This window comes from Aspergillus tanneri, assembly GCF_003426965.1.
Source record: "Aspergillus tanneri strain NIH1004 chromosome Unknown AapTan_5_pilon_pilon_pilon, whole genome shotgun sequence".
Classification (NCBI taxonomy): domain Eukaryota; kingdom Fungi; phylum Ascomycota; class Eurotiomycetes; order Eurotiales; family Aspergillaceae; genus Aspergillus; species Aspergillus tanneri.
Genome location: NW_022984632.1, coordinates 3,356,771 through 3,370,633, shown reverse-complemented (window position 1 = coordinate 3,370,633; position 13,863 = coordinate 3,356,771). Strand labels below are relative to the sequence as shown.

The 13,863-nt window shown below is 46.9% G+C and overlaps 3 protein-coding genes across 3 annotated transcripts; 2 read left to right on the top strand and 1 right to left on the bottom strand.

Annotated features, from left to right (window-relative positions):
• Nucleotides 1-5,117: 5,117 nt before the first annotated feature.
• ATNIH1004_010526 (putative MFS transporter) lies at nucleotides 5,118-6,716 on the bottom strand (the record flags this gene model as incomplete). Its single annotated transcript, XM_033575095.1, has 4 exons — nucleotides 5,118-5,501; nucleotides 5,570-5,711; nucleotides 5,779-6,252; nucleotides 6,316-6,716. 4 exons carry the CDS (start codon nucleotides 6,714-6,716, stop codon nucleotides 5,118-5,120), a joined length of 1,401 nt encoding a protein of 466 aa, XP_033423113.1.
• Nucleotides 6,717-7,577: 861 nt separating this feature from the next.
• Nucleotides 7,578-8,270, top strand: ATNIH1004_010525 (uncharacterized protein; the record flags this gene model as incomplete). The annotated part of the gene is made up of 4 exons (XM_033575094.1): nucleotides 7,578-7,633; nucleotides 7,741-7,821; nucleotides 7,884-7,957; nucleotides 8,089-8,270. 4 exons carry the CDS (start codon nucleotides 7,578-7,580, stop codon nucleotides 8,268-8,270), a joined length of 393 nt encoding a protein of 130 aa, XP_033423112.1.
• A 3,168-nt stretch (nucleotides 8,271-11,438) lies between these two features.
• ATNIH1004_010524 (uncharacterized protein) lies at nucleotides 11,439-12,607 on the top strand (the record flags this gene model as incomplete). The annotated part of the gene is made up of 3 exons (XM_033575093.1): nucleotides 11,439-11,708; nucleotides 11,775-12,022; nucleotides 12,148-12,607. The coding sequence occupies 3 exons, from the start codon at nucleotides 11,439-11,441 to the stop codon at nucleotides 12,605-12,607; spliced, it is 978 nt and encodes a 325-aa protein (XP_033423111.1).
• Between the last annotated feature and the right edge of the window lie 1,256 nt (nucleotides 12,608-13,863).

Sequence of the window (13,863 nt, the reverse complement as noted above, 5' to 3'; positions counted from 1 at the left end):
TGATATTTTAAACTTCTTTCTTGGACGGTCTGGAAGGGGGCATCCATGGCGTATTTAACTTTCAACTCATACAGCGATAAGAAGGCAAAACCACTTCTTGGCATGGGCGTTCCTATGGACCTATCCCGCAGGGCACACCAATCATGGGGAAGGAGACCCTCCTCTCTTGGTTCCGAACCTTGGACCGGAGACCAAAAAAACTGTCTTGTCGCCTCCTTGGGAATTATGACGCAACCAACCATTGGCCCTCCACGTGAGGCTCGGCTAGTGCTCGGTAGTGTGACTTCTGCGCGAAACGAGGGGTCGCGGCGAATTGTGATTGGCTACAGCACCCTGCTGTCCCAGCGGGAGCGCCAAGGCTCTTCCGGGCGCGGGAGCCTTGGCACCTCTTGGGATCTTTCCCGCCTCGGTCTCTCTGGGCGCTTGGTGGCTCTTGGCACGCAGGAGGAGAGAGGGGTCTGAGAGCCATTAACAATCCTATATGCAACCCATCGCTCCTTCGAGTTGCCAGCGTTTTGGTCGTAAGTGGACAGCTCTCTCCACTAATCCCGGTGCTGGTTATCATGGTGCTGTCCGGTCTTGCCGACCTACCCGACCCTACGGCGACCCTATCTCACTAGATCTATCTATTTTTTGATTACTTCTTCTCTTTCTCGTGTCGCATTTCGTTCCGAATAAGAAACGAAAACTTGACGGTCTGACAAGTCGCTGTGATGGCAGGGGGCCTACCGAGCACCGACCTGGTCGGAGTTGTTGTCGGCGCCCTGGTATTGTTTGGAGCTATTAGCCTTGTCCCGATGTGAGTGTGATTATTCGATCCTTCCAACCGAGCTCCCCTTTCTTCTTTGTGTGCCCTACTCTCGTCTCTTGGATCATCCCTGTTGTGTGAGAGATTGTTTCTATGGCCCAGGTCAGGTAGGACGGAGGGAAATAGACAAGCATCCCCCCCGCCAGCCACGAGCCCTACTCCGTGTTTTCTTGAACCCGGAAAATGAAACACGATATGAGCTGATGATATGACCTGAACTGAAATTCGATAACAGTATCATTATGCGCCATCATCGTCGAACCGCAGCAGCCCGCAGGGCCAGTGAGCTCCATCAGCAAGCGGCGATTGGGACAATACGACAAATAAGTGTGGACAGATGGCTGGAAGAACAGACCCGCTTGGGCCATGGGGCACCATACACAGAGGAATATTGGTAGGGCTGCTGATCGTCTCCAATTTCGTGCCAAGACTTGGCCTTGGAAATGCGGGGACTCTCCAAGAGGGATTTGCTGTTTATCATTGACCCAGCTAATCCGCATTATTGGTTCCTAGTTGCATCTGCCTCTCGAACTTGTTAGCGTCGCCCTCGCACGACACTCTTCCTTCTCCAGAGCCCGCTCACATTCCCTCCTCAAACTCCATCGAATACGGTCGAAATCTATCACCCCTTTCCAGATCATCCTCTAGCTCCACCTGCCACCCCGGTAATCTCCTCGTCCTCCTGCGCTGCAATCATACGTTTCACACATCCTGTCTTGCGTCATGGTGGGTCTGTCATCAGTACAAGTGCCCTCTCTGTCAATCCATGTCCACCCCCGTTTGAGTAATCCCCACATCCGATCTTGTAATGGAGATCATCGGTGGAGTAGGCTGAGGTGTGCTGGCTCCCATATTTTTGGGATGTGACGATATGGGACGACGCAACTCCGAGGAAATACATGTGGAATATGTTAGTTCCCTTGTTTTCATGTCTACTCTCTCCACACTATTATGATTATCGTTTCCCCCCTCGCATCAGTCCACCTTGTTGTCCACCTTCTTGTTCCACGCAATTTCCCCAATCAATATACACCCTGTGGCTCTACTGGATAGGTCATATCTGCTGTATATTAAGCATCTTCTTTTACTATTACTCTACGCAATGGCAAGACATCTAAACTGGTTTCTAGGACATACGAAAAGATCCGAAGTACATCAGAGACAAAGAGGTACGGAATCTGATTGCTGAATATGCTAAACCTGGCCGACCCAAGGTATTGGCTCCAAATAAGTCATGTATCAGCATGTTACTGCATTCTTTGGGTTGGATCGAGTCTGAAACCTGTCTTTCCACTGTCATGTACGTACCTGCCTGCATAAACCTTCCCTTCTTGTTCCTTTTTTTCAGCATAAGACTTGGCTTAATATTGCCTGAACTAGCAAGCTCTAACAGGGTAGGGAGTAGTGGAGCTAGCATAAGATCTCCAAGTCATTATCTATACCAAAACCGGACAGGGAATAGTATAGGTAATGTGATACGTATTGCTATCGCGTGTGGCGCTACTCGGTACATTAGTTTTCTTGGAGTACGAGAAATGAACGGCTTACAGTCGCTGAAATCGAATAATGATGAATATAAAGCTCTGATCACGCAACCGGCCCTCCGCGGACCGGGGGCTACCTTGTGGGTTACAATATAGGCCAAGATAGGTGGGATGGGAGGAAGAAATGGCCCCCAACCCAGCAGCAGTATACCCCCGCCGGAGACCGAGAGATGAGGGGCAGCGACCAGAGAAGGTTGGGTTAGTGTGTGGTCAGGTTCTAGAAACATTCTCGAAGATTCTATTATTTCCTTGAAGAGATGGAAGTGTGCATGCGAATAGCCCGATTCGTCATCTTGCATACCATCCATGGCGTCCAAAGGAAGCTACCAGCACCTACGAACATATAGTCTAGATTGCTCCATTAAAGTACATAATTCCAATCAATGATATGATAGTTGACTATTTAGTTACAATCACTCCGCATGTTCCTTGACTCAGTCCGTCCGAGCGCTGCTGTCGTCACATTTGTAAAGGGAAGTCTACAGAGTACTCTAAATGATACATCCGGTACAGAGTGCTAAAGAATTTAATCAGCGCGGAAACGAGCCAGTTCGTGTTCCCCATAAGGCCTACTTTACATGATCGATTTAGCCTTACCTAGCCTTAGATATCGGATGGCAATACTGCGACAGACAAATGATACCAGACGGCCCTGTCCTCAGTTTGGCCTAGGCCAATTTCAGAGCTAAGGTTCTGACCTTGCCAAGAGAATAGGTATACTATTGCATCATTAGCAGATATATAATGCACAATTATGCCGATGGATTGCAGTTTCGCCCTGGCCGCGGTGTGGATAGATAAGGTATTGTCCTATTTCGCAGCCAGAAGTACCGGAAATAGTAGCAACTCCGTATTAGCAGAACTTGGTGCTGGGAACTGATGGACACATGAGTTCGGTGATACTTGCTCATATCAAAGAACTGCTCCAGGTTATTCAATTGGTCGAGCTAATGGACAGATCCCAAAAATAGTAGTAGCCAGCCTAGTAGTGCTATCTGCTCAGAAATATATCGTTATCCTTCTCCAAACAGTAGCAGAAATAATCAGCGTTCTCAACAGCCCGTATTTTAGTTTCCGCATGCATCTTGCTTCCGACATTAAAGTCAACTTTGTACAGCACTGAGTATGTTATATGGCTTTCATGAAACGCGTCTAAATTTGGCTGTTCTTCCTCTCTATTCTTGTGGCTCCTTGCCGGCGCAATTTCAGAGGCCGATAATAGAGCTCCCGTTATGCGCCACAGCGCAGATACGGCGGCCAGCTCCGTAGACATAATGATCTTCTGCGACGTTAGTTAAAGCGTACTACACAAGTATAAAATAAAAATAAAACATACCTCTGTTCATGTAGTCTGTTGTTCCTGCATAGCCTGGGGCTAGGAGGGGATGGTTGACAAAGTGGTCTGGGTTGTAGCATTCGGGTTCCTTACAGCCTCAGAATTCACTGTATTGTAGGGCTCAAGTCGGAATAGCAATCATAGAATCCTTTGGGACCGGCATGTTTTCGTACCAATCGTCTTGCCTGACACGGCGTGGAAAGACTAAGGGAATAAATACAACTAACTTGCCATCTAGAAATGGGCATTGTGACACGGTTAGCTATGAGTTTATAAATTTTCATCCAACACCTAACCTGTCGGGCCCGCAACTACTGTCAATTTCAACCTGAGCTTTTTTTTTTTACATGGGGCTCTCAAGCACATGATCAATGTTAATACAGATGCTGCAGTGGGTCCCGATCCTGCTGCAGCTAGGACGCCTAGGAAATCGTTGGATTTTTGGTCCATAAAAGAAGCGTTGGCACCTGACGTGCGGCGAAAAAAATAATCAGCAATTCAATCTCTATTGTCGCCTCTGCGGCGTCTTTCCTCAATTCGCCGCCTTACATCTTCCCAAAATTGTTAATGGACTGGTTGAGTCTTTCAACGCGTGCTCGTTACGCACTCAAACAGTCAGACAAATACTCCAGGATACGGAACTGATCCACAGCAAGATTTGCTCCAAGGTTGAAGTTTGTAAAGAATTAACCAGAGAGCTCACACACTTCTCAGCCCCTAAAGTGGTCATAAGTAGGTGCTCTGAATTTCCAAGAAACAATACATGAAATTGGAACAGTTGTTCTTTTAACATGGTCAAAAAGCTCGGTGGGAGCCGTTAAAATATCGCATATCAAAATTGCTAACTTGGCCTCTTGGAACCTGCTGAACTTTCCTTCCACCTGGGCCGGCGAAAGTGTAAAGGTGATGGCCTTTGGTTGTGATCTCCAGTGGGTGTTCATATTCGAAAGGAAAGTCACTGGAGTCGACAATCTACAACACATGATTTATTGGCCGATCCAATAAATAGAAAGGCATTCCATCTTCTGGATCTGGAAAGACTCTACAAAAAATGTGATGAGGCCAGGATTCAATAACTCGAAAGCAAAATTGATAGTGTTGGTAAGCGAAATGGGCTGACGAAGGAGGTCCCTCACATGGCTCTTGGTAAGATTTTGAGGCGCAATAAGTAACCGGATAGTTTATTCTCGGATCTTTTGAGGGCCAGCACTTGAAATAATTTAAATATCATTTTCACCTTGCTTGGTTCAACTTTATACGTAGCTTGTTATTCTAATACTAATAGTTCTAATCATTCTATCGATGCCATAGAGATCTATATACTAGAATATAACACTAACCTGCAACAATAATATCTATGCAAATAAGCATCTATCTTCATATTTATCGCACTGCACTAGTTGTTTTATTCCACTATGTTTGTAAGACTCTAGGCATCTTCCTCATGCTGGGTAGATACCGCTCGACGTGCAGGCTCCGTCTCCGCAAAACTGAGAAGAATACCGATATCGTAGATACACTTGAGGATACCCGCGATGGTAAACGAGAGCCCGAACAGACCGTAATTGGCGAGAATGCCAGTGAGTAGTGGACCCAAGCTCTGACTGAAGGTTTTCACGACGTTGATGGAGCCCATGATTGCGGTGCGCTTATCAGATGGCAGGGCCATGGCGAGGAAAGCCGCGCGAGGTGCCACATCCATGCTCTGGGAGCATGCACGAAGGACCAAGAACGTCAGCGCGAGAGGCAATAGCGAGGGAACTGGGATGAAAGCGAGACAGAGGGCGGAGGGAAGGTGAGTGAAGACCATTGTCTGTTGGGAGGGTCGATTAGTTAGGGTTGACAGACGAAAAATGAAGAATAAAAAGTTCCTAGTCTCACCTTAACATTGCCAAAGCGTTTGGCGATTGATGAAGCGACTAACATCGAGGCGGCAGAGATGATGCTAGTAGTAAAGAAGATGGACCCAAGTGTTCCCTCGGCGAGAGAAAATTTACGCTTGAAGAAATAAGTCATCCACGACCTAGAAGCTGTCAACACCTATATCTCTATCCCGGGATACAGAGTCATCAAGTGAAGGGGAGGCATACAAGGAGGCCAGCCCTGAGGCAAAAGAGTCGAGACCGAACAGAATGAAGAGCCGGATAACCAACGATACAAGCTCCCTGCCTCCGAGGAAGGCCAAAAAAGATTTCCGTGGAGAGTTCCCCTGGATTCTCCTGTCACCCAAAAGAGGCTGCGTTTCGTCGCCTTCGCGGGACTGTTCTTGCGGCTTTGTTTTGTCCTCCACTTCAATGTTTTTACTCAAGGCGACGGTCAAAAGAAATTTTATCGCGCCAATGGCCCCATATGCAAAGAAAATCACCCGACATGCGGGGACGAACTGCCACCCTTTGGTAGTTTGCAATAGGTTGATTGCCCACCCGCATGCCATCATTCCTAGAGCTGTGCCAGCAGTGCCGATCAGAGAATACCAGGCAAAGATGTCTCCTAGCAGTTCATGAGGAGTGAGGTGAGCCAATGTGGATTCCTCAACAGCTCTAAAGGGTCCAATTTCATTCCCGCTGCAAAAAAGATCAGTACGGAGACACATTTGTACACTAGAGGGGGATAGGAGAATTACATACCTAGGACTGATGACTCCTAACACCGCAGCGGCGAGAAGGATCCAGAAATTTTCCCAGAGCCCAAAGATTATCCCACTGCCGGCCATCAAGAGTGACCCCAGTGCCAGTACAGCCTTTCGACCCATTGTATCAGCAAAAAGAGTGAGGAAAAAGCTGATGATCACGTCTCCGACCAGCGTCAGAGTCATAAACAGACCGATTCGAGCATCCGAAATGCCCAGTTCTGACAAGTAAGAGGCGAGAATAAGTGTGGATCCTCCGTATGCAAAAAGTCGTACAAAACGCTGCAGGCAAAGCAATTTTACATCGCGTGAAGATTGCCATACCGATAGCAGCCCCAGTTCCTCCAGAACTTTGCTGGGCAACCGAGACTGAAATGCGGAATTGGAGTCCGATGGCATGGTCGCTGGAGAAGGGACTGATAATAGATATGAGGCCTGGATTACAGCGGGTAGTACGGATCCTTGATGAAGCTCCCGTAGAATTAATGGCTACTACTGCTGTGGCGGACAGATAGATGGATGGAATGACAGAGAGGAAAAGACTGAGGGTGGGATCGGCTGGAACAAGATGCCAAGCTTTCGCTCGGCGTTTGGCCAAGATCGGCAGTCTCGGCCGACGCTGCCCAGTAGGGCTGAGATCCAACGACTACTCCAAATTACTACAAGATATGTTAAGTAGAGTTCAGGCCGACATTGTAATTCCGCCATCATTTCTACTTCAACGCCTTTAAATCCGCTCTAAATATGACCTAATGTTGGACCACTCACCATGTAGTTGTCAAATAATGGAGATGCACTTATGAAGCTTATGACCATACCTTGACTACTGACACTGGTCATCATTCCATAATCCTGCCTCCTTTAAATAAGGCTGCCCAACTCGCGAGTTGGAATTTCAACTCTGACTTTTACTTTCACTTTTACTAGATCCTGTGCTTTGCCATGCGGCCATTTGAATATTACACCTTGGAAGAGCAATCCACAATAAGTCATTTTCTTTTCATATATCTTCCTCGTTGGCAATTTTGAGTCTATTTCAGGGCAAAGCAGCCGCCGCTGCTGTCTACGTTGGCCCTCAGTCCAGTCATTTTGCTGTTGCGACAACAAACGCTGTTGCTACAATCCAGTCAGCAGTGATGATGTTCAACAGAGGCAATTATACACAATAATTAGGCATCATTTGGCAAGGTGATATGCAAGTTCCAGATAGTGGTTTAAATGAGTCGTTAGCGACCTTTTATTAAATAGGTTACCGCTATTATGTGGGTCGATGATGTGGACATTGATTGTGATGGACTCGATCACGGCTGCAAGGTGTCTGTCACTCTACATTGTAACTTATTCTCTGCCTCTAATAGTCTCTATCTAAGAGCATTCGGATGGCCAGCCAATACTAACTTGGATGCTTTATCTGCTTACAAAGTCCCTTTATTGGCATCCCCGACGATTTTATGTTGGCAAATAAAGATGACATCCGGGAAAACAATACCCCCGCCGTTATTTGGTACGTCACAATACTTTACATCTATAATAGATAATGCAGTGACTGCTAACTGTTGAATATAGTGGCGGAAAGGTATTCTACGAAATCCTGGGAGACTCAAATTGTGACGTTCCCCAGGTGACCGGGAAGCATCCTGGTTTGTGGCTGCGGCAAGTTTCCCAGACAGCGATCCAGATGGCAACAAAGGCCACGCAGCCGCAGATGTCACCTATAAGCAAGCTGGTCCTGTGCATAATTTTGATTCCGTAAAGAGGCTAATTATTTAAGACACCCTTTTCACGGGCGAGGATGCAGTTCTCCCGAGCAGTGCTCTGGGCGAGAACTACATCACTGATTTTGACACGTTACGATCCATGGGTGATAGGCTCCTGAAAAACCTAGTGCCCAACCTGGATGTGTCTGGGAAAGCAGCACCCAGACTACCCCAACCCCAGTCCGTCAGCTCCTAAACCCACTAACACAGTGGACTCCTTAGAGAAGGAGTGTATAGGGTCGATGGATGCGAAGCTAAATTGAGAATTGGGGCAGGGAGATAATGTCAGTCACTAACACTTTTTACTCATAGATGTGAGAGGCGAAGGCAAAGGGAAGAGTGACGAGTGAGAGGCTGGTTTTCTGATCTCGAGTACCTTACATAATTTTGCTCTGCCGAGGACGGATATTGAGTTCTACATATTGGGAGTTTGATCATTTTTGGAAATCAGCAAACCGAAGGTATGCCCTCATATTTTAGATCTTTATTTGTTTTATATTATTGTATTTTTACAAGTTTCGGTTCTCATGTTTACTGGCTTTGTATGTTAGATAAAACCGGGACTATTGCTATTTAAGGCCGACTTTACTTCTTATTCTAGATATTTGTGGCTAGTCATAGAATCATTGTAATTTACAATTCCTCGAATGGCTCCGCTCTACACCGTACTATAAAGTATCTTGATGTCGAACAGATCCTATCCCTTCTGCATTATTGGTGCAGAAAAAATGAAGTATGATAATGATCTGCATCCTAGGTAGTTACCTAATGTGTGGGGTTCACACGCCCAAGTACTTAACCCCTTCCCTGTATTCTAGCAAGCGAGTCAACCATCCAAGGAAGTATGGTAGTTATTGTGGTCTAGGATATCAATTATATATCGTTCCCTATATTAGGCAACTGGTTGCGTGAAGCTGTTCGATGAGCTTACTGCCTTCTTCCCGCCGTGAGTCACATCACAGTATAAGTAACTAAACTAAAATATAGAACCCGGTGTCAAGGGCTGAACATAAACCTATAGAATAGGCCACATATAATAGAAAGAAATCGTTGAAGAACGAAAAGAAAGAGGGAAGGGACATATGATGTGGGCCTTCGAGGGCGAATAGGGCTAACAGGGACACCGGGGACAACTGGGACGATAGGCCAGAGAAGTCAAACAGGACCAAGCCCTTTATCCCCGGGGTCGTATGCCATCTCTTGAAAGGGGGTAAGCAATAGTCTAGATTGACCTGGTAAATATTAAGCATAGTGTGAATGAGAACTAAAATAGCGGTCTCTATTTCCTGTTACTTTTGCCTCCTAATTATCTACTTCTATGTCCCTAGTGTACTTGGTTGTTTATCTCCTCTCTTTGTCACCTTGCAAATTGCACATGATTCCCACCAAGAATAGTAAATGTGAGTCATGATTTATTTACTGGGGATTTATTTCCTAGCGGTTCAAGCTCAAACCAGGCTGAGTCCCAACCTTAACAAAGTTCATGGGTTTGCTAGCCAATACCTCGCTTAGAGAAAGAGGGCTCAGTTCTGTGATGCAGTCGGAGACAGGCGGTCTAAATTTAGACCATTCGTGAGTTCAATCAGTAGGTCCATGGGATAGAGATGTAGAAGCCACAAACTATGATCTAGCTGTGCTCATTAGGGGACTGGGCGGAGCAGCCTTCCACGATAAGCTATGGCAATCACCCGACGGCTCTAGGGAGTCCTTGTGGGCCAGAAAGACCAATTACATAGTATTTTAGGCACTTAGACGCTATACATAGCCTCCAAACCCACTAGAGCGCTCTCCAAGCCGGGGGTTCATGGCAGAACTTCTTGGCGGGCGAAAAATTTGCTCTGGCTGAACAAGCCCGGAACTAGAACGGTAGATAAGGATCATTAACCATTATTATACGACTATATACTATTGAAGGAATGCGCCACTTGTGTTGCTCTGTATGCTCGTTTAATCTTCACGGTATATATGGAAATGGCCAGGAAATGCTTGTTGCCACGTCACTTCAGCGTCCCCTTAAATCCGCCTCAATGGATTAGTGATTAGATAGCCCTGTTGGGTTGCTGGCAGCAAGCGTTTCGAACATGTGCCGCGTACAAACTCTTTGATTCGATGACATCGATGGCTGAGTCCCCTGTTTGGCTACTGACAGGGATATCAGAATCAATGCCACTCCTAACTGGACATTGCACCCGAGCCGGGTTTCTCTGGCAGGGCACTGTGTATAGATCACATCTGGCCCTCAGACTCTCTAGGCATGCTTCAATTTTAATTACAAGCAGATTGCCCACACGTTTTGATCCTAGGAAACTCTGAATACCTTCAAGACACTACAGACTCGGAGGCCTGTGCCACCGAGTATGCCTTAAAATTAAACTAAGACGGACGAAATTGTCTCTACTGTGTAATCCATTAGCATGCGATTTTGGAAGCGCCTGCAAGAGGTAGTAGAGGCGGGTTCGCTGGCTTACGGGGTCTACATACTTGTCACACTAAATCACCGAGTGATATATCTACGGAGTACCAAGTAGGGAACCTTGGTATATTCCACTTACGGAGTACCGTTATGCGCTTACCCGTGGGGCTGTTACAGGGTTGTGGGTCAGATGGGTCGCATAAGTTGTTATGTTCTTTGTTCTGCCCAAGAAAAACAAAGTGAAATGGTTGTTCATTCATCACTCCTTCCAATGCAGCTGATGACGCATTCTGCGAGCAAAAGAGAGAGGCATGCAATGAGACTTTATCTAGTCGGGATTGGTCGAGCTCTCAGGGCAGTGATAGGTTTGACAGGTTTATGTATGAAATGGAGTTCTGAGACACTGGGATGACTGCTGCATTAGGGGGAAGTTTAGTAATCTAATGCTTCGATATGCTGCGTCTCCTGGTGTGGTTTTGGGGGCGAAACCACACGGAATGGCCCCCAAGTCCTTCCTGTAATTTGTGATGGACAGCCCATCACCCGGAGGTCCGGAGCCAAACAGTCACCGTTGAGGGCTGAGCCAAGGCCACTAGGGCGGTCCAATTGGAGCATGGCAAGCCCAACACTGGGCGTACTGTTGGCCGAGGTGGCTGCTCAAACAGGGGCCAGGGCCCCATCCGGCATCCAACACGGGCTTAGCGCAGGGGGCCAAGCCTCCTCTAGTCCTTTTGGCCCCGGAACGGTTCAACATTATGGGCGCTCAATTGGCCAACAGGGATCTCAGCCTCAGACAAAAGCCCAGCATGCCTGCTCATGGTTAATCCCAAGGGTTTCCCTTCTTATAATATCCGCCGCTGTCTCATCGGCATAATATCTTTCCTCTCCTCTCTTCCAATCCTTCTGTAGCGACAATCATATTGCGTCACACCACGCCTGGTCTGAACCATCATGCATCTTCAAACCTATCTTCTCGGTCTTCTGGCCGCCAATGCGCTGGCCGCCAAGGTCGGTGAGTTCGATGCGGACAAATGCGCGGATGCCTCCGGCCTCCAGACTTGCTATGACAAAGCCAAATCCGCCTACAACGATTGCGTCAAGACGAAATGCGACAAGCACGAGAATGGTAAAACCGTGGACAACCCCGATTGTCTGAATCAATGCGCCTGTGTCAGGGGTCAGGCTCAAATTGACTGTGCCGCTAGCTCTTGCTGGAACCAAGTACGTGTGCCAGCCACTTCATACACTGGCTTGGGTTGAGTTGAGTACTGACCGTCATGTCAAAAGGTCTACAGCTGCGAGTATCAACTCACCGTCGGAAAATATTTGGAAGGCTGTCCCACAGCCAAGTTGGATGGTATCCCTTTTTGGCCTCCCCCAGATAAGGCCCCCGGTGGATGCTCGTGCAATATTGCCAAGGTCGAGCAGGCCATGTATGGAGCCTCTCAAATCGTCATGTCGAAATGCAGGGATGAGACCGATCAGGATAAGTCACACGCTTGTGTTTGCTGTGGCTATAGTGTCACGCTCTCCAGGTCAGTTGCGTTGCCCACCCCTGAAGGCTGTCTTTTAATCATTTTATTTTTCATTTTATACTTCTTTCCTCCCCCTCTTTTGCTCTGACCTACTCTGACCTGATGCTGACTTTGTTTTTTGGTAGCTTGCCTGACATTTGCCCTAATACTAACCCCGCTCAACTTGGCCTTGATATGAGCGATCTTCAAGATGACACATGGAATACTTGCGCCAAGACCATGGAGAAGATTGACTGTGCGAAGGAGTTTGGATACGCCAAGCTAGATACCTACTATAAGCCCGGCCAGCCGATCAAGAATGGCACTGAGAGCCTGTCCGCCACTGGTGGTTCCATCACCTCTCCCGTCAGCGCCACTTTCACCTGGACCGCCTCCAATTCCACCCACATTATTACGGCTCAATCGACAGATGCTAAGGTGACCAGCAGTACGACTGCAAGTGCGACCAGTGACAAGAGCAGTGCCTCTGGCAGCAGCACCACCAGTGCTAGCAGCCCTACCCAGACCGACGCTGCAGTGCGCTCTGGAATGAATTCGCTGTTGTGGACTGGTATTGTGGCGGCTGCGGTCTTCGTTCAGGTCTGAGTTCATATTCGTCCAGAAGTTTGCAGCTCATGCTTGGGAGGAAAGTTACTTGGACTATGCCTCTGCGTACCCTGGGTAGATCTGAGATGCGGTTGAATGCTTCAGTAGATTGTAATATATTAGCTTACCGTTCGTTCTGTGTCATTTTGTTTATGCTTATATTTGTAGGCTTAGCCTACGACAATTTCACCATGTTACTACATATACCCAATTTTCAGAATTTGATCATTTCTGTACATCAACAAAATGTGTATGGAACGTTGTACATTGATTAGCGGGGCGGGGCCAGCTGAAGTGAAAGAAAGGCACCAGAAGACTTTTAACTCCAATTGAAGTTTTCTTGCGATGGGCTTACGAGAGTAGTAACGAATAGTTCAAAATATTAGCCCTGGCCCCAAACGGACGCCGCATAGGGACTCTGCTCTGTGGTGTACCCTGTTCAGGCATGTGTGTCGATTTAGACTATCATTCTTCTCACGCAATGAAGTACTTTTTCATATCAGGTTACATAGTAATTAAATTCAGCACAGCCAGTTATACCCAAGGAGTCATGCCATTGACATACTAGATGCAGATATCAATTCAACTACTTAGTTAGAATTGTTGATGCCTACCAGGTCCTTTGTAGGTGGTCTCTTCTCTCTACAAGATGAATCACAAAGGGAAAGGCAATATTCTTCCAACGCTGCGCCTCTGTGAGGCATTCAATTTCCGTCCTATCAACTTCTTCAGGAGTTCCATAGTCTTGGAAAAGAGCTTAGACAGATACATTTTTAGACCATCCCAGCTCGGCATGTTCCAACGTGGTCTTCGGTGTATTCTGTATCAGTAAAATTCTCCTTATGGACCAACCAATTCGTCAAATCTCACATGAAACTCTTCAAAATGAATGTATTTTGTTTCTATCATTTCCTCGCAGATTTTTGGATATCCATTAATGCACACAGACCTAAGCCACCTAAGATTTTAGTCAAGCCATTCGATCCGGACTCATGATTAACGGATGGTTCGATAATTATATACGCCCCGGCGCTTATAGTATATAGCCACATCAAGCAGGAGAGTATACCAGAATCAATAATTTAGGTAATCAGTATATTCGCGACCCTATATATCTGTTCATTGTTCTATGTTTCTTTTCTCAGATTTATCTACACTGCTACAAACCGAACTTACCACGCAGAATATTATTTCAATATGAGCCAAGCCCAAATGTCAGCCCACTCCGAGATGCAGCTCAAACATTGGCCAAATGA